The sequence below is a fragment of the Bubalus kerabau genome, chromosome X (assembly GCF_029407905.1).
Source record: "Bubalus kerabau isolate K-KA32 ecotype Philippines breed swamp buffalo chromosome X, PCC_UOA_SB_1v2, whole genome shotgun sequence".
Lineage (NCBI taxonomy): Eukaryota > Metazoa > Chordata > Mammalia > Artiodactyla > Bovidae > Bubalus > Bubalus kerabau.
The window spans coordinates 158,740,218-158,761,189 of record NC_073647.1 but is presented as its reverse complement, the minus strand read 5'-3'; the positions used below and the strand labels follow the sequence as shown (position 1 = coordinate 158,761,189).

The following is a 20,972-nucleotide window of genomic DNA, read 5'->3' as shown; positions in this document are numbered from 1 at the left end:
CTTTGAGCAAGCTCCGGGAGCTGGTGATGGACAGGGAGGCCTGGCGTCCTGCAGTCCATGGGGTCGCCAAGAATCCGACCCGGCTGAGCCACTGAACTGAACTGAATGGAAGCCTCCCTTAGACTGAATCACTACCGCTCAACACAGCTGAGGACCGAGCGAAGGCTAACCTGGTGGTCCAAGCCTGCCCTCCTCTGCCCCCTAGTGGTGGATGGCGAACTTGCTCCCAGGTGCATCAACGGTCCCTGCATCATCACGTATCTTAAACAAGAGCATTCGCTTAGAGGTGTTATTCAGACAGACCCCAAGTCAGGCTGGGAGCTCGGACACAACTACTTCTTTTTTTTAATTATTGTTATTTATTAACTCTTCCAAGGACCTGGATCTGGCCAGATCAGAAAAACGAACGTCCACGGAGACTCCGGACAAGCTGCTGGTCTCCAAGGGAATCCGCCTTTCCTTCCCAAGCACAGGCTCACGGTGGGCCTCTGCGTCACACAGAGGCTGCCAGAGAACATGCTGTTAACTGTGACGGCAGGAAGATTCAGTGGGGGGGACGCTACACCCCGCAGTGTGCTGACTGCGGGGCAAGAGTACCGTCATAAGGGATGAGAACCCTCGCATCTGAAAATACACACAGGGTCCAGACCCCCCTGTCTCATCCTCTCTACGGGTCTCCTTGGACTTTCGGAAGAGAGTCCGCCACCTTTCCGCCGCGGGACCCGCTTGCGATGTGGATCTCAATGGTGCTGCCATCGGAACCTGGGGAGGAGGAAAGAGTGTCACGGGTCGGTGTCAATGTCCGGGAATGCCTTTCACAACTTGCACGGCCGTATTAAAAAGCGAAAAAAGAAAAATACATAATACGTCCACCTACGCGGGATTAAAGCATCCCAAAGGACAGAGCAAACCCTACAGAATCATCTCGGGCAACTTGACTGATGTCATGACTGTATCCACCCCACTACCCTTGCCCTGAGACACCCTCAGCCAAACCCTGTGGACGCTGCAGAGCAAATGGAAACCGGGCCTGTTGACACCGTGCAGCTTTGGGGCCCTGGGACTTGCGCTAAATCAGGGGTCCCAATATCTCAGTGCTCTGTGGTCCTGGGGGGGGGGTCACTTGAGCAGGGGGCTCCATGGTCACCTGGCCACCACTTGCACAATTCCAGGAAGTGCCCGGAGGCCTTCTGTTGGTAAAACTGAGAGTGGCCTTTTCACGGATGATGCCATGTGGCTGGAGGAGGGGGAAGGGTGTGGGGAGCAATCAGTGGAATCAAAGCCAGGCATCACTTGCCAAAACTGTACCCCTAGAGGCCCATTTAATCCATCCCGATGACACACCTGCCTCTGGACCCTGTGGGAACAGATGTGAAGATTATTCTCTCAGGGCAGAAATACCCAGGCTTGCCTGCTGTTGTGCCAGGTTCTAGGGGGTGGGTGTGTGTGTGTGTGTATGAGGAATGAGCCACGGAAGACATAGGGAAGGGTGGCCTTTTCAACTGTGCATGAGGCAGGTGACTCCCGTTGCTGAAAACCTCCAAATCCCAAATTCTCTCAACCTATACACCCTATGGACAGCTGCAGCCTGTTCCCGTCATGACCCTCTGCTCGCTCACAAACTTCAGGCACAGGCTTCTTTATACCCAAGCTCAGTCCTGCCACACGGCCTTTGCACGTCCCCTTTTCTACCTATGAAGCTCTCCTGATGTTCTTGTGGCTCACTCCCACACTGCACTCAAGTCTCAACTCAAATGTCACTTCATTCTCAAGGAGGTGTCCTGGACACCTCGCTAAAACTAGTCTCCTGCCCTCTACGGATATGCCATTGTTCACAGCACTTCCTTTTTCCTTTATTTTTTTAACTTTTTTAATTTCGATGATGTCCAACTTTTTTTTTTTTTTGAGTTGCTTATGCTTTAAGTGCATTATTTTAAATTATTTCTTTGTAGTTGTGCTGGGCCTGTTGTTGCTATACGTGGGCTTTCTCTAGTTGCCGTAAGTGGGTTTGTTTTCTGTTGTGCAGAGCACGGGTTTCAGTATTTGTGGCTCATAGGCTGAATAGTTGGTGGCACACGGGCTTTGTTGCCCCATGGCATGTGGGATCTTCTTGGACCAGGGGTCAGACTGGTGTTCCTTGCGTCGTAAAGCAAATTCTTAACCACCAGACCAACAAGAGTGCTTGTAGCAGCCCCATGACCACCACACGAAACCCCATGGTGGGCTGCGTGGGGAGAGGCGCTGGGAGGGTCCTCCCAGGGCAGGATGAAGATACGTCCGGGGGGCTGTAGGTCAGAGTAGGTCACACCAACAGGGATGAGCCCACAGAGAGCAGAGGAATTTAGAAGACGGGAGAGGGGGGGAAAGGCTCACGTGAACGGGCATGGACCCTGCAGCCCCATCTCAGGAGAGTCCAGGTTGCCCGTTGAGATGGTGGGAGCAGCTGTTTCGCTGGAGCGGAGAACACACTCCTCCTGGAGGCCAGGCAGTCAGTTCAGTTCAGTTGCTCAGTCGTGTCCGACTCTGCGACCCCATGGACTGCAGTCCCAATCTGCAGTTATTTTGGAGCCAAAAAAATAAATAAATAAAGTTTCTCAGTTTCCATTGTTTCCCCATCTATTTGCCATGAAGTGATAGGACCAGATGCCATGATCTTAGTTTTCTGAATGTTGAGCGTTAAGCCAACTTTTTCACTCTCCTCTTTCACTTTCATTAACAGGTCTTTAGTTCATTTTCACTTTCTACCATATGGGTGGTGTCATCTGTGTATCTGAGGTTATTGATATTTCTCCTGGCAATCTTGATTCCAGCTTGTGCTTCATCCAGCCCAGCGTTTCTCATGATGTACTCTGCATATAAGTTAAATAAGCAGGGTGATAATATACAGCCTTGATGTACTCCTTTTCCTATTTGGAACCAGTCTGTTGTGCCATGTCCAGTTCTAACTGTTGCTTCCTGACCTGCATACAGATTTCTCAGGAGGCAAGTCGGGTGGTCTGGTATTCCCATCTCTTTAAAAATTTTCCACAGTTTGTTATGATTCACACGCTTAAAGGCTTTGGCATAGTCAATAAAGCAAAAGTAGATTTTTTTCTGGAACTCTCTTGCTTTTTTGATGATCCAGCAGATGTTGGCAATTTGATCTTTGGTTCCTCTGCCTTTTCTAAAACCAGATTGAACATCTGGAAGTTCACAGTTCACGTATTCCTGAAGCCTGGCTTGGAGAATTTTAAGCATCACTTTACTAGCGTGTGAGATGAGTGCAATTGAGCTGTAGTTTGAGCATTCTTTGGCATTGCCTTTCTTTGGGATTGGAATGAAAACTGACCTTTTCCAGTCCTTTGGCCACTGCTGAGTTTTCCAAATTTGCTGGCATATTGAGTGCAGCACTTTCACAGCGTCATCTTTTAGGATTTGAAACAGCTCAACTGGAGACCAGGCACCAGCTGGGAAGATGACTTCCAGTTCCAAAACCGCATTCCTGCTGGAGGCGCTTCACAAAGGCTTTGATTTCTCACAGGGTCACCCCACACTGTTTACCCTCACATCCTGAGCTCGTGGGAACTTGTGTGCAGTCTCTGTAGTTCTTGCAGAAAGACCATGGCCTGGAGGGTCACACAGCGGCTCATGATCGAGGTCTCAGCTCAGCGCCCACCCTCGTGACCTGACACTTTGGGGCATGCTCCACATCCTGTGGTTTTTTGTTTCTCCTAAGTTCTTGCCTCCTTTGCTGTCCCCTAGGGCTCCACAAAGGAGACCCCTTCTTGCCACAACCACTCTGTGAGTCTCAGATGCCAACACCGTTGCAGATGTCCCCTGACCCCCCAAGCCTAGTCCCGCCTGGGCTGAGCTGGCCTGCTGTCTGCACCGAGTGCTTTCCAGCATGTCTGCCTTTCCACGGGTTTCTCTTCTGGTCTTAGCAAATCCAACAAGGCTGTGGTGGGTGTGTACTCATTCTGCATCGGTGGCGTGTGAATACCTGAGTGTCCTTGCAGGAAGCGCAGCTGCTGGTGACCTCACAGTGCCCAAGGGCCAGGCCTCCTTCCTAGCAACTCCCGGCAGTGAGCCTTGCAAGTCCAGGCAGGCTCTTGGGAGCTTCCTGGCTCCGTGTAGACCTAGCATTCGGGGAGGCATGTCGTCTCTTGGGCCCTGGGCCATTGTCCTTGGATTCCTTGACATCTCAAAGCCCTAAATTGGCAACCCCAGCCAGGAGGTACGGAGCATAAGCTATAGAGAATGTGTGACACCTAGCCCTGCATCCCCTTCAAGCTGTGGAACTGCCTTCAAGGTTTAGCCAGCCTGACAGACTGGAGGCCCTGGGGTGTGTTCACTCCCATACTCCCTGGGCGTTGGGAACCCATGGAACCACCAGGAGTTATGTAGACCGCACGTGGGTGGCAGGAAAGAATCTGAGACACCAAGACGCATGAGACAGGATAGAAATGTGGAAGGTAACGGGGAAACATGGGAGAGAACAGGGAACTCTGAAGATCAAGGGAAGATTGTGCAAAATAGAACCATGTGGGGGGGGGAGGGGGAGAAAGAGGAAACAGGGAGTGGAGGCAAAGACAAGGTATTGTGAGAGTAACAGAATCGCAGAAGAGAAAACTGCAAGAGGGAGATGAGGGATGATGAAGGGAAAAGAGACTCGTGAGAAAGCGTGGCATCCCGGAGAGAAAAAGGAACTTTTGGGGCCACGGAATTGTGTCAGAGGATACAGAGAGATGGGCGAGACAGAATCGTGAGAAAGGGTGCTGTGGGAAAGGACACAGGAACTTGAGGGAGAGATACAGGATTGTCAGAACAGAAAATTACAGTGACCAAAAGGTATGCATGAAAGGGTCTGGCTGCTCGCCGCTCAAAAGCCAATAAGCGGGCCAGGCTGGTGGAAAGGAAAAATTTGCTTTATTTCAGATGCCGGCAACTACAGGGCGGGTGGCAGACATTTGTCCAAAGGCCAACCCCCCGACAGGCAGAGGGTGAGAGCTTTTAGAGACAAAGTTGCGGTGGGGCGGGAGAGGCGCGTTACACGCAGAAGCAGTGCAGTTACCTTTGATAATCACCTTCACTGACTAGCAACACCATGGCTGTTTTAGGTGCAGATAATCTTTACTTCCCGGTGCACGTGTTCCCATGTCTTTGCGGTCAGTTCTCGGAATTGTTGCGGAGAAGGCAATGGCACCCCACTCCAGTACTCTTGCCCGGAAAATCCCATGGACGGAGGAGCCTGGTGGGCTGCAGTCCATGGGGTCGCTAAGAGTCAGACACGACTGAGCGACTTCACATTCACTTTTCACTTGCATGCATTGGAGAAGGAAATGGCAACCCACTCCAGTGTTCTTGCCTGGAGAATCCCAGGGACGGGGGAGCCTTGTGGGCTGCCGTCTATGGGGTCGCACAGAGTCGGAGAAGACTGAAGCGACTTAGCAGCAGCAGCAGCAGCAAGTCCTGGGTACAATCGGGTCATCATGTCGTTAACGTTTCCACCTGGTGTGTTTTGGTATCTATAAGACAGCTCACAGGAGGTGGCTCAGAATATTATCTATAACCCCTTCAGAAAGAACTAAAGGTCCTGGTGTCTATGTGTTAGTCACTCAGTCATGTCTCTTTGTGACCCCATGGACTGTAGCCCACCAGGCTCCTCTGTCCTGGAATTCTCCAGGCAATAATACTGGAGTGGGTTGCCATTCTCTTCTCCAGGGGATCTTCCCGACCCAGGGATCAAACCCAGGTCTCCTGCCTCACAGGCAGATTCTTTGCTGTTTGAGCTACAGTGGAAATCTCACTACACTTAATGAGTACATTATTATTATTTGGTCTCCTTTGACTATTTTCCTTTGTTTTAGCATTTCTCACCTCTGTGATTAAACTGATTCTTTGACTAAACTTCTCCACCCGCAGCAGGCAGGCAAAGAACATGATGGAATAGCGGGCGGCAGTGGGCAAGGATCATACAGTCTTGCTTTGTTTCGTTACAGGGAAAGCGTGTTGTGGGAGAGACTGGTCGTCCTGAAAAGAGGGTTAGGGGAGCCCTGGGAGATTTTTGCATAAGAATGAATAATTTGGGGATGAATAGGCAGTTGTGGAAAAGAAAAAAAACAAAAATGAGAACAGAAAATCATAGAAGAATAAAATGGCAGGAGAACTGAAATGTGGTCGGGAACAGAACCCTAGGAGATAGAATGGTGATATGAGACTGACCACAGACAGCAAAGAGCTGTGGGAAAGTAAAATTATTCGGAAGAGGGATTCTGGAATGAAACAGAAAGCTGTGGGACAATGGAGAGTTGTGGGCAGGGCAAGGATTATGGGGAAGAAAGGAAATTGTGGGAGAAGTGTAGAGTTGGAAAAGACACGGGGTTGGAGGGAGAAGTAGGGAATTACAGGGAAACAGAGCTTTGTGGGAAACACGGGATTGCATGGAGAAGGAGGAAGAATGGAAAAGCAAGGGATTATTGGAAAGATGGGAGGGCTTGGGGGAAATCGTGATTCTTTACAAAGATGCTCCTCGTATTTTGAACTCAAGTTGTCATCAGGAATTATACAGAGATCCTCTCACTGTGAATCGTCGCCACAATCATGAAAGTGAAGTCGCTCAGTCGTGTCCGACTCTTTGCGAACCCATGGACTGTAGCCCAACTAGGCTCCTCCATCCATGGAATTTTCCAGTCACTAGGTTACTCCTATGAGCAAATGTACGTGTTCTGTCTCCGCTCAGAAACCTTAACTGACCTTTTGCTGGCCCCAAGATAAAAATGCAGAATCTGTAAACACCCCTGGATGGATCTCTTCCCTACCTGCCTCTCTCCAGCTTCCCACCACCAAACTAAATGCAAATCCAGCCTTTATTTATTTATAAGTCTTTATTTCTAAGTTGCCACATGATGCTTCTCAGAGATGCTCACACCCCAGCCCCCACCTCAGCTAAAATAGTGTTGATTGGGTTGCAGGCGCTCAAGGAATATTTGTTCAAATTCAGTTGCCTTTTCTGTTAAGTGGCGAGTAAGTGCCAGACACCATGTTAGATGCTTAATGACGAAGGCTCGGTGGAAGCATGTCGGCCTGGAAGTCAATCCTAAAGTAGCAGATAGAGGCTTAAGGATATGATAAACAGGTCAAGCTTCATCCTAACAGTGCAGACAGACGGGGAGAGGCCTAACCGTACTTACCACTTCGAGTTTCTATCTCTGGGTTTTTCTCTGACATGTAACAGTATTTTCTGTCTTATGAAAGCAAAGTGGCTGGAAAGGAGAAAGGAAACACGCCCGAGATTAAGGCAGCCTTATCTCATTTCCGAGATTACCACTTTATTCGAAAAGGCCCCCGGTTCCTGAGGGTTCTGGCCTCACCGTACAGCCTGTGGTATAGACATAGGGGTCTTGTATATGGGAGTCATTCTCTTTGCTGATTTTTACCCACATCTTTAACTGTGGTGTTAGAGAAGACCCTTGAGAGTCCCTTGGACTGCAAGGAGATCCAACCAGTCCATCCTAAAGGAAATCAGTCTTGACTTCACTTTCACTTTCAAGCTTTAAAGAAACATTATTTGGGCCTTAAACTAATACTTTCATCCTCCACATCAGTTGGGTTAATGGACATAACCCCAAATTAGACGAAAAGTGAAACTGAAGTCTCTCAGTTGTGTCCAACTCTGCGACCCCACGGACTGTAGCTCACCAGACTCCTCCGTCCATGAGATTCTCCAGGCAGAAGATTGGAATGGGTTGCCATTTCCTTCTCCAGGGGAATCTTCCCGACTCAGGGATCGAACCCACGTCTCCAGCATTGTAGGCAGACACTTTATCATCTGAGCCACCAGGGGAGTCCAAATTAGATGAACAGGAGTTTAAAAAGAGGACCAATTTGAGGACCACGGTGCGAGAGTCTTGAAGAGGACAGAGTGGAAAAGCCAGCGACAGGTGACCTGCATTTCTTCTTAAATGCCCCCGGATGAAGTGGACAAACCAAAACTGCACATAAAAATCTCCAGAGGTCAGGTCGCCTACTGTTCATTGTCTTACAGCACACGTCAGCACCGGATGAGAAGTGACCGTTTATCTCAGACTCAGAATGTCATGCACCCCAAGGCAGAGCTAGTGATCATTAACACAAGGCTACGGTGCTCAGTCCCTGGGTGGGGAAGATCCCCTTGAGGAGGGCATGGCAACCCGCTCCAGTATTCTCACCTGGAGAATCCCCAGGGACAGAGCAGCCTAGCGGGGGTGACAGTCCCTGGGGACGCAGAGAGTTCAACAGGACTGAAGCCACGTGGCACACAGGCAGAGGAAAGGCACCACACTCACATTACAAGGAGAGGTGAGTGAGGAGCTGCAAGATTAAGGTGGTCCCTTTCCACTCATGCCCTGAAGCTGGTTCCAGAAATCAGGGTAGAGAGCCTCCTGGTCATTGACAAAGGAGTTCCTGGGGAGCCTGGGGCCCCCAACCTAGGCCTGCCTCTACCCAGAGGCTCTTACCTTCAGAAAGCAAGCTCAAGGCCTCATCGGAAGTGTGCGTGCCACCTGGAAGCTCCTTCTTGGGAGCGGGGCCTTCCCCGGGCTCGTGGGGGCCCCTGGGGGAGGGGGGAGCCCCCTCGGTGGCCGAGGTGGTCATCGAGTCCCACTGGATCTCCTTGCTGGGACCTGGAAGCGTCAGGCGGCAGCCCGTCCAGCCATAGAAGGCCAGGGACAAGAGGAAACCTTGGGCTGGATTCAGGATCCCCTGGAAGGGAGGAGAAAGAGACGGCATATAAGTCAGGGCGCTGACGGGCATCGGGGCTCACGGGGGTCACTTCGGTCCACAGGGCTGGCCTCAACTGGGGCGCACCCTGTTGGCTGGTTTGGGGCAAGAGAGAGACTGGCTTGGAGGTGCTGAGCCTTCAGAGATGCGTGGGAAACATAGGAGACAAGAGGGGTGGAGAGGAAGGTCCCGGGCATCACCCCAGCGATGTGGGTTCTCTAGAATGCTTTATATTTATGGACAGTGTTCCAAGGGATACCTCCAGCTCTGTGGCTTTTTCAGTCTGCAACACTTCTTCCAGAGAAATTCCCAGATATTCTTAGTCTGCCTAAAAAGTTTGAGACCCTTGCCAAACTGACTTACCAGAGTCATATGCGTTTAATAATGATGGTAACACTGAATGCACACGCATTTCATTGAGGACACGGTGCGCCTCTCCGCTTGTCTACTTGCTAAGTAGTGGGTTGCCAGGCCCTTCTCCAGGGGATCTTCCTGACCCAGGGATCGAACTGGGGTCTCCTTCATTGGCAGGCGGATTCTTTACCGCTGAGCCACCAGGGAAACCCAGGCACTTCTCCACTAACATAGAGGCACTTGTTATGGAGTTTTTGCAGTGGAGACTCAACATCCTGGAAACATTGAGGACGATGTATCCGTGAGCTTTCCACCTGATTATGGTGGTGTGTTTCTAGGCAATATTGTTGCCTACATGTGTGATTAGGGAGTTGAAATGAGTATAATCTCTACATCCTGCATTCTTCACTTATTACGAGATTTCATAATTGTCATACTTTACATTGTCATTTTCAACATCTGCATACCATTCCATCAAGATCAAAGACAGTGATTTACTTAACCATTCCCTTTTATTAAAAAAAAAAAAAAAAAAAAAAACGTGGGTTGTCTAGAATGCTTTATATTTATGGATAGTGTTCCAAGGAATACCTCCAACTCTGTGGCTTTTTCAGTCTGAAACATTTCTTCCAGATAAATTCCCAGATATGTTTAGTCAGCCTGAAAGGTTTGAGACACTTGCCAAACTGACTTACCAGAGTCAGATCCATTTAATAATGATGCCAAGAGTAAATGCACAAGCCAGCTCATGGACCACAGCCAGATAAGGGGGCTCCGCAACCTCTTCAACTCACCGCATATTTAAATAACACATAGATCATACTTCTCAGTGGTTTTTATCTTGTCTGGGTTTTTTTCTTCTTCTTTAGGAAGTACATTTAAAATCAAGATTGACCTACCATCATGAACCACGTGGTCTTGGCCGCGTTTCTGACCTGTTTCAAAGAGCTGCTGTTGATATCTGGTTGCATTTCAAGATAGAACAGAAGGCTTTCGTTGATGACATTTGAGAACCAGCTGTGAGAAAGAAAATGGGCCACAGGTAAAGAGAACATGTGATATCATTCTTTTTTTTTTTTGCTAATTTTTAATGGGAGGATAATTGCTTCCCAGTATCTTTTTTTTTCAATGCCAGAGGTCAGGGGACATGTCTGCATGCATGACTGCTGAGTCACTCCATCATGTCTAACTCTTTGTGACCCCAGTGGACTGTAGCCCTCCAGGCTCCTCTGTCCATGGGATTTCCCAGGCAAGAATACTGGAGTGGGTTGCCATTTCCTCCTCCAGGGGATCTTCCCAACTTAGGGATTGAACCCACATCTCCGGCATTGCAGGCAGATTTTTTTTTATCTACTGAGCCACCTGAGAAGCCCCAGGGAACATGTCTCCCAAGACCTAGAAGTCCGGGAGGGGTGACCAAGTAGCTGCAGAATTAGACGAGAATTAGACGTCAGAGATGGCATCCCCCTCAGCCGAAAGCAGAGACCAAGAGACCCTCCCGATGGTCACAGTCAACACCACATCGGGTGGAAGGTTCTAGCACACGTCAAATAGCCCAGAAGTTGTTCCTCCTTTGACGAGCAAGCTGACGTCTTGATGGAGACCAACACAAACCTTGATGTTTTATGTCGGAAATTTCTGACGTTAGTGTTGGCAGGTCGGCGAAGTTGGAAATGGTGGGCTCGGGGTATTTTTAAAGGGAGGTGACTCACGGCTCTCCCAGGAGAATGTCCAAACCAGCCTCTTCCCATCAGATAAATTATTAACCACCACCGTGTGCCCTGTCTGGCAAAGCACTCTGTCGCTGCAGCAAAGGGCTTTCTGATTTGGTACTTGTCACAGGTCTATTTGCACAGAGCAAACCCACCTGAAATGCTGGGGCAGACTGCCTGTGGGGGACAGGAGGAGATGAAGACTGCTCTCTACCTTTCTTGTTTTTTTTTTTTTATTTTTTAGTTGTTTTTTTGGCCGTGCCACACAGCTTTCGGGATCTTAGTTTCCTGAACCAGAGATGGAACTCTTGCCCCATGCAGTGGGAGCTTAGAGCCCTAACCACTGGACTGCCTGGGGAGTCATGGTTTCTGTCCTTGTTGCCCTGAGCTGTGACTCATCACACAGACACGGGGTGTCGCCCCTGTGTCTCATCAGATACAGGAATCCTGCTGTCAGGACAAATGCAGGGACTTCCCTGGCCGTCCAGTGGTCAGGACTCGGTACTTCCAGTGCAAGGGAGGAGGGTTCAATCCCTGGCCGGGGAAGTAAGATCCCACATGCCTCACACTGCAACAACAACAAGAAAAAATTAATTAATTAAAAAATAAAACAAAGATGGGTGCAAAAATAAAAGATGGATTTAGAAGGCACGATGAAGCATTTGATTTGAACGTTAACCCCCAGCGATGGGACAACGCTCCGGAGGCAAGTGGTTGGTATGTGACCACGTTAAAGTGAGGATTTTCTGTTCTTAGGGATTCTCTATAATTTGAGAGGATGTGAATTTATTTCCAGAAGGTCACGGGTGCAGACTGGCCTTCGTGTCTGGACAGCATTGCCTCCAGGGCCATCTGGACAAGCCTCTAAAGGTTTCCTCTCCCAAGACTCTGCCTCTGGAACTCAGGTCACACTTGGGAAGGCAACTTACAAGCGGTTTGCACTTCATGTCCCAGTGAGAGTTTAAAGAAACAGAAACACGTTACCAAACGATGAAAACCAGCATTATTTTGAAGAATCGGGTCTTGATCATGGCTCCCATGCGTCTCTCGTTCTCCGTGTAAATGCCTTGTCTTCCCTTCAGTAAGGAGGCCACTGTGGAGAGCAGAGAGGAACGGTGTGTGATGTTCATGATTGACAAAGGCCAGCAAACCGGATGGGAGCCCGCAAGTCATCCTGGAGAGCAGGAGGCAAGATATCAGCCATGCCTCTCTCACCACTGCATCGGGAGGGGCGGGGGTGCTTCTCAGACACTCGGGGGGAATACACAGCTTTTAAAGGTTTCCTTTGAAGTCTTTGTGGTTTCCCTGATAGCTCAGCTGGTAAAGAATCCGCCTGCAATGCAGGAGACCCCAGTTGGATTCCTGGGTCGGGAAGAGCCCCTGGAGAAGGGAGAGGCTACCCACTCCAGGATTCTGGGGCTTCTCTGGTGGCTCAGCTGGTAAAGAATTTGCCTGCAATGCAGGAGACATGGGTTCGATCCCTGGGCTTGGGAAGATCCCCCTGGAGAAGGGAAAGGCTACCCACTCCAGTATTCCGGCCTGGAGAATTCCTCGGACTTTATAGTCCATGGGTTCACAAAGAGCTGGACATGACTGAGCCACTTTAAGTTTTGAAATTGTTTAGATTTATATAAGATATACAGAGATAGTAGAGTCCCCATAGAGCTGCACCCAGCTGCCTCCAGTGTTAACATCTTCTGCAACCACATTCACAATGATACGTTGGTCAGCATGAAGAAAACAACGCTGATACAGTGCTGTTAACTACACCCCCAGTTTTATCTGCATTTTATTCGTTCAGGAGCTGTATTTTTGACAGTTTATACTTTTTATCTTTATAATAAAATTATGTTTATAAATATAAAATATAAATATCAAAAATTATTTTTATTATAAGAATAATTCACTAGGGGACTTCTCTGGTGGGTCAGTAGTTATAAGATTCCATGCATCCAACACAGGGGGCAAAGATTTGATCTCTGATCAGGGAACTATAATGCCCCATGCTGAAAGGTGCAGCCAAAAAATTTAAAAATAGTAATAATTTATCCTTGATTTCTTTCTTTCTTTGGCCAAGACTCTCTGCACGTGGGATCTTAGTTCCCCAACTAGGGATTAAACCCAGGCCCCCCTGCAGTGAAAGCGTGTAGTCTTAACCCCTGGACCTCCAGGGGAGTCCCATACTTGCTATTTTAAAATGTTGAAAGATTTGGCATTCCGCCTTTAGACAAGTTGAAAAATATAAAAAAAAGTTTAGAAAAAAAATGAATAACCATCATCCCCCAAAGACAACTACTGTTAGCATCTTAGTATATTTCTTTCCAGTGTTTTTTTCTACACTTCGTTTTCCTTTATTTGATGTAATTGAATCACTGTTTTTTAATCACTGTGTTTTAATGCAATGTTTTTAAAAAAGCTGTATTTGGCTCAGATGGTAAAAGCGTCTGCCTAAAATGTGGGAGATCAGGGTTCAATCCCTGGGTTGGGAAGATCCCCTGGAGAAGGAAATAGCAACCCACTACAGTACTCTTGCCTGGAAAATTCCATGGATGGAGAAGCCTGGTAGGCTACAACCCATGAGGTCACAAAGAGTCAGACACGACTTACTGACTTCCCTTTCTTTCTTTCTAATACACTATGGGGGTTGTGTGTTTTTAAATTTTTATTGCAGTAGAGTCAATTTCCAATGTTGTGTTAGTGACATGTGTACACACACTGGTTTTCAACGCAGATACGAAGAGAGAGACCCAAAGAGCCTTGGTGATGTTGTTTCCCTAAGTAGCAGAGCATGTCGCTTAAAGTTCTGCAATCCACAGTCAATCCTCCAGTGACCTTTCTGTGGACGTGTGTTTCTTTATTCCAATTCTGCCTGTGAGGGACCCACAGGGCACAAGGGGGCTAGAGACTTGCCCCAGGGTTCGTCTCCTCAACGATGGGGTAGGGGGCTGGAATGCAGGCCCCCTCCTGTGGGTCTGCTGACTCACCTTCTCGCCCAGATATTTCTGGTGCCTCTGACTCATGTCCTGTGGGCCCCTTCCTGCTTCCTGCCCAGCTGGGAGAAGACATGGGCCCAGACAACACAGGGGGAGCCAGCCCCCCCACCACCAGCGACAGCCCTGTCCATCTCCACCCTTTGCCCACGGCTGACCTTTCCTTTCCTCTCCTGTTCCCGTCTCCCCCTCTGCCAGTTTACAAGGACACTGGGTCTTTGAGGGCACGCCAAGGATAGACCCAGGATGAGTCCAGGTAGAAGGGAAAAAGTCCACAGGTCCCTGGGCTGTGTGCTAACGGATGCTGGCAAAGACTTCATCTAGCCGTGACTGAGTAGGCTTTCTCCCTGTCACTGATGTAAACCCACTCACTCTCCCCAACTTCATTCTGCTCGTCTCTGCAGGATGACAGATGAGGTCAGGGATCCTAAATAATGACTGGGGCCCAAGTCCTGGGGCTCATCCCCGTGGCCTCATCCCCAGGGAAGCTTCCCTGCCCTTTACCTGCGGTCACTGTCTTTCGGAATAAGATGGGGTTGCCCACGAGGACCAGTAGCAGCGGCAAGTACGTGGTGATGTAGTGGGGGATGGCATGCTCCAGGCCCCTCTCGCACCTGGTGGGGAGGAAGGGAGAGAAAAACCGAGGCATTCTCCAACAATGAGGCTTTACCTGAAATAACCCGCTGCCTTATCTGAAAGCTGAGATAAGAGGACCCAGAGCACAAAGGGAAATGCACAGATCACTTCTGGCTGCCGGAAGGAAATCTGACTCACATCTCATCATGTCTGTGGACAAGCAAGTAAGTCACAGAAGGAGAAGCAGGATCAATCACAGTTCTGTCTTGTCTCAGAAAGTGGGCCACTTTTCAAGTTCCCCCTTGGAAAAAAGTAAAGACAGGAAAAGACTCTGGGATGGTGGACGCCCACCCCCACCACAACCCCGCTGTGAGACCCTTTCAAAGAAAACACACACAGTTCAAGCAAGACAAAGACACTCAATAGGAGGAGCCAAGATGGCGGAGGAGTAGGACGGGGAGAACACTTTCTCCCCCACAAATTCATCAAAAGAGCATTTAAACATCGAGTAAATTCCACAAAACAACTTCCGAATGCCGGCAGAGGACATCAGGCACCCAGAAAAGCAGCCCAACTCTTCGAAAGGAGGTAGGAAAAAATATAAAAGACAAAAAAAGAGACAAAAGAGGGAGGGACGGAGTTCCGTCCCGGGAAGGGAGTCTTAAAAAGAGAGAAGTTTCCAAACACCAGGAAACCCTCTCACTGCCGAATCTGTGCCGAGCTTTGGAAGCACAGAGGGCAAAATAAAAGGGAGGGGAAAAAAAAAAAAAAAAAAATAAACAATTAAAAATCGCGGACTGTGAGCCCTACGGGAACTCCCCCAGCGGAGAAGCAGCGCAGACGCCTGCACACGGCATTAGCAAGCGGGGGCTGGGCAGGGAAGTGCGGCGCGGGCTGTGTCCCTTAGAGTAAGAATCGGGCCGAATGTCCTGAGCGCTATCTGAGCGAAATAATTTGGGCTAGCAAACCAGACTGTGGGATATCTACCACGCGAAAAGCCAGCCCTAACCTAAGACACCGCCAGGCCCGCGCACAGAACAAAGGACTGAACAGAGATAGCCGGCTGCAGACCTCCCCCTCCGGTGACAGGCAACCAGAGCCGGAAGGGGGCAATCGCAGCCCCAGAGAGACACTATCTATAAAACTGTAAGCAGGCTTCTTTGCTAACTAAAACTTCTTGGGGGTCTGGACGGTCAACATCTGCCTGAGAAGGTGCGCCGGTTTTACACCCAGATAACCGAGTGGCGGGGAGGCGATAAGTCGCAGCATTGGCGCCCGCCAAGCACCTCATCGCCTAAGCTGCTCGACCTGGGAAGAACACAAAACGCAGGCCCAACCGAGTCTGCGCCTCTGAGGACTACCCGAGTGCCTGAACCTGAGCGGCTTGGACCTGGGAGCTCAGTCCAGGGCCGGCCTCTGATTGTTCCCGGCGGAACAACCTAGAGCCCAAGCAGTGTGGGCAGGGAGGTTACACGCGCCGTGAGCGGGGGCAGACCCAGTGTGGCTGAGGCACTTCGAGCGCACGCCAGTGTTATCTGTTTGCAGCATCCCTCCCTCCCTCCCCACAGCGCGGCTGAACAAGTGAGCCTAAATTAAAAAAAAAAAAAAAAAAAATAGGGTCCTCCACCGTCCCCTTTGTGTCAGGGCGGGAACCAGACACTGAAGAGACCAGCAAACAGAAGAAGCTCTAACAGAGGGAAACGCCTTGGAAGCTACAGGCCATAGATTAAAACCCTGTGGTTACTACGGATTACATAGGAAGGGGCCTATAGATCGTGAGAAATATAAGTCGGACTAAGGAACTGCCAAAAATGAACTGAACCCACAATACTCACAACAAAACCAGAGAAAGACCTAGATATATTTTTACTATTTTTACGATCAATCTTTCTTTCTTTCTTTTTTTTTTTAATTAAAAAAAAATTTTTTTTAAGTCCTCTATTGTCCTTTAATTTTCACTTTTATAACTATTACTTTGCAAAAAAAAAAAAAAAAGACCCTATTTTTTTTTTTTTTCTTCTTCAGCAAACTTCATATATATATTTTATAATTTTTTGACCGTGGTTTTTTTTTTTTTTTTTTTTCTTTTTCTTTTTTCTTTTTCTTCTTTTCTTTAACATCGCATTTTTGAAATTCCAAACTCTACTCTAGATTTTTAATTTTAGCCTTTTGATATATGTTATCAATTTTGTACCTATAGTTTTTTTCATAATTGCTGTGACTTTTTTTTTTTTTCCTCTGTTTCTTTCTCTTCTTCTTTTATATAACATCGTATATCTGCAATTCCAAACTCTACTCAAGATTTTTAATTTATGCTTTTTGGTATTTGATATCAATTTTGTACCTGTATTTTCTTTATAATTTTTGCGACATTGTTTTTGTTGGTTTGTTTGTTTTCTCTCTTTATTTTTCTTCTTCTTCTTTTTTTTTTTTTTTTTTTTTTTTTTTTTAACGTTGTATTTTTGAAATTCCAAACTCTACTCTGGATTTTTAATTTTTGCTGTTTGGTATTAGTTATCAATTTTGTACCTGTAGTTTCTTTATTACTTTCACGACCTTGTTTGTTTTTCTTTGTTCGTTTTTTCTCTCTTTCTTTTCCTTCTCCTTTTCATTAACATCGCATTTTTGAAATTCCAAACTCTACTCTAATTTCTAATTTTTGTTTTTATGTATTTGTTACCAATTTTGTACCTTTAAGAACCCAATCTTCAGGACCCATTTTTCACTAGTGTACGAGATTACTGGCTTGACTGCTCTCTCTCCCTTTGGACTCTCCATTTTCTCCACCAGGTCACCTGTATCTCCTCCCTAACCCCTCTCTACTCTACCCAACTCTGTGAATTTCTGTGTGTTCCAGACGGTGGAGAACACTTAAGGAACTGATTACTGGCTGGATCTGTCTCCCGCCTTTTCATTTCCCCCTTTTATCCTTCTGGCCACCTCTGTCTCCTGCCTCCTTCTTCTCTTCTCTGTATAACTCCGTGAACATCTCTGAGTGGTCCAGTTGTGGAGTGCACATAAGGAAGTGACTACTGGCTAGCCCACTCTCTCCACTATTGATTCCACCTCATCTCATTTGGGTCACCTCTAACTCCCTCCTCCCTCTTCTCTTCTCCATGTAACGCTGTGAACCTCTCTGAGTGACCCTCACAGTAGAGAAACTTTTCATCTTTAACGTAGATGGCTTATCAGTGGTGCTGTATAGAAGGAGAAGTTTTGAAACTACTGTAAAATTAAGACCGATAACTGGAAGTAGGAGGCTTAAGTCCAAACCCTGACTCCAGGGAACTCCTGACTCCAAGGAACATTAATTGACAGGAGCTCATCAAACGCCTCCATACCGACACTGAAACCAAGCACCACACAAGGGCCAACAAGTTCCAGGGAAAGACATAACAAGCAAACTCTCCAGCAACAAAGGAACACAGCCCTGAGCTTCAAGATACAGGCTGCCCAAAGTCACCCCAAAACCATAGACATCTCATAACTCATTACTGGACATTTCATTACACTCCAGAGAGAAGAAATACAGCTCCATCCACCAGAACATCGACACAAGCTTCCCTAACCAGGAAACCTTGACAAGCCACCTGTACAAACCCACACACAGCGAGGAAACGCCACAATAAAGAGAACTCCACAAACTGCCAGAATACAGAAAGGACACCCCAAACTCAGCAATTTAAACAAGATGAAGAGACAGAGGAATAGCCAGCAGATAAAGGAACAGGATAAATGCCCACCAAACCAAACCAAAGAGGAAGAGATAGGGAATCTACCTGATAAAGAATTCCGAATAATGATAGTGAAATTGATCCAAAATCTTGAAATTAAAATGGAATCACAGATAAATAGCCTGGAGGCAAGGATTGAGAAGATGCAAGAAAGGTTTAACAAGGACTTAGAAGAAATAAAAAAGAGTCAATATATAATGAATAATGCAATAAGTGAAATTAAAAACACTCTGGAGGCAACAAATAGTAGAATAACAGAGGCAGAAGATAGGATTAGTGAATTAGAAGATAGAATGGTAGAAATAAATGAATCAGAGAGGATAAAAGAAAAACGAATTAAAAGAAATGAGGACAATCTCAGAGACCTCCAGGACAATATTAAACGCTACAACATTCGAATCATAGGGGTCCCAGAAGAAGAAGACAAAAAGAAAGACCATGAGAAAATACTTGAGGAGATAATAGTTGAAAACTTCCCTAAAATGGGGAAGGAAATAATCACCCAAGTCCAAGAAACCCAGAGAGTCCCAAACAGGATAAACCCAAGGCGAAACACCCCAAGACACATAGTAATCAAATTAACAAAGATCAAACACAAAGAACAAATATTAAAAGCAGCAAGGGAAAAACAACAAATAACACACAAGGGAATTCCCATAAGGATAACAGCTGATCTTTCAATAGAAACTCTTCAAGCCAGGAGGGAATGGCAAGACATACTTAAAATGATGAAAGAAAATAATCTACAGCCCAGATTATTGTACCCAGCAAGGATCTCATTCAAGTATGAAGGAGAAATCAAAAGCTTTTCAGACAAGCAAAAGCTGAGAGAATTCTGCACCACCAAACCAGCTCTCCAACAAATACTAAAGGATATTCTCTAGACAGGAAACACAAAAATTGTGTATAAATTCGAACCCAAAACAATAAAGTAAATGGCAACGGGGTCATACTTATCAGTAATTACCTTAAACGTAAATGGGTTGAATGCCCCAACCAAAAGACAAAGACTGGCTGAATGGATACAAAAACAAGACCCCTGCATGTGTTGTCTACAAGAGACCCACCTCAAAACAGGGGACACATACAGACTGAAAGTGAAGGGCTGGAAAAAGATTTTCCATGCGAATAGGGACCAAAAGAAAGCAGGAGTAGCAATACTCATATCAGATAAAATAGACTTTAAAACAAAGACTGTGAAAAGAGACAAAGATGGTCACTACATAATGATCAAAGGATCAATCCAAGAAGAAGATATAACAATTATAAATATATATGCACCCAACACGGGAGCACCGCAGTATGTAAGACAAATGCTAACAAGTATGAAAGAAGAAATTAACAATAACACAATAATAGTGGGAGATTTTAATACCCCACTCACACCTATGGATAGATCAACTAAACAGAAAATTAACAAGGAAACACAAACTTTAAACGATACAATAGACCAGTTAGACCTAATTGATATCTATAGGACATTTCATCCCAAAACAATGAATTTCACCTTCTTCTCAAGCGCACATGGAACCTTCTCCAGGATAGATCACATCCTGGGCCATAAAGCTAGCCTTGGTAAATTCAAAAAAATAGAAATCATTCCAAGCATCTTTTCTGACCACAATGCAGTAAGATTAGATCTCAATTACAGGAGAAAAACTATTAAAAAATCCAACATATGGAGGCTGAACAACACGCTGCTGAATAACCAACAAATCACAGAAGAAATCAAAAAAGAAATCAAAATTTGCATAGAAACGAATGAAAATGAAAACACAACAACCCAAAACCTGTGGGACACGGTAAAAGCAGTCCTAAGGGGAAAGTTCCTAGCAATACAGGCACACCTCAAGAAACAAGAAAAAAGTCAAATAAATAACCTAACTCTACACCTAAAGCAACTAGAAAAGGAAGAAATGAAGAACCCCAGGGTTAGTAGAAGGAAAGAAATCTTAAAAATTAGAGCAGAAATAAATGCAAAAGAAACAAAAGAGACCATAGCAAAAATCAACAAAACCAAAAGCTGGTTCTTTGAAAGGATAAATAAAATTGACAAACCATTAGCCAGACTCATCAAGAAACAAAGGGAGAAAAATCAAATCAATAAAATTAGAAATGAAAATGGAGAGATCACAACAGACAACACAGAAATACAAAGGATCATAAGAGACTACTATCAACAATTATATGCCAATAAAATGGACAACGTGGAAGAAATGGACAAATTCTTAGAAAAGTACAACTTTCCAAAACTCGATCAGGAAGAAATAGAAAATCTTAACAGACCCATCACAAGCACGGAAATTGAAACTGTAATCAAAAATCTTCCAGCAAACAAAAGCCCAGGTCCAGACGGCTTCACAGCTGAATTCTACCAAAAATTTAGAGAAGAGCTAACACCTATCCTGCTCAAACTCTTCCAGAAAATTGCAGAGGATGGTAAACTTCCAAACTCATTCTATGAGGCCACCATCACCCTAATACCAAAACCTGACAAAGATCCCACAAAAAAAGAAAACTACAGGCCAATATCACTGATGAACATAGATGCAAAAATCCTTAACAAAATTCTAGCAATCAGAATCCAACAACACATTAAAAAGATCATACACCATGACCAAGTGGGCTTTATCCCAGGGATGCAAGGATTCTTCAATATCCGCAAATCAATCAATGTAATACACCACATTAACAAATTGAAAAATAAAAACCATATGATTATCTCAATAGATGCAGAGAAAGCCTTTGACAAAATTCAACATCCATTTATGATCAAAACTCTCCAGAAAGCAGGAATAGAAGGAACCTACCTCAACATAATCAAAGCTATATATGACAAACCCACAGCAAACATTATCCTCAATGGTGAA

General features: G+C 46.3%; 1 protein-coding gene across 2 annotated transcripts in view; it reads right to left on the bottom strand.

Moving 5' to 3' along the window:
- Positions 1-327: 327 nt before the first annotated feature.
- The window catches only part of LOC129639282 (G-protein coupled receptor 143-like), a 36,726-nt gene continuing 16,081 nt past the window's right edge, over positions 328-20,972 (bottom strand). Inside the window, exons 5-9 of one of the 2 annotated variants that reach the window (XM_055564340.1) lie at positions 14,297-14,406; positions 11,787-11,895; positions 9,990-10,107; positions 8,475-8,718; positions 328-762 (exon numbers count right to left, since the gene is read on the bottom strand). In XM_055564340.1, coding sequence (XP_055420315.1) covers positions 668-762; positions 8,475-8,718; positions 9,990-10,107; positions 11,787-11,895; positions 14,297-14,406 — 676 coding nt within the window. In that variant the 3' untranslated portion in view covers positions 328-667. Of the gene's footprint in view, positions 763-8,474; positions 8,719-9,989; positions 10,108-10,889; positions 11,371-11,786; positions 11,977-14,296; positions 14,413-20,972 lie in introns of those variants that run through there. The other variant, XR_008708324.1, reaches the window with a different exon arrangement.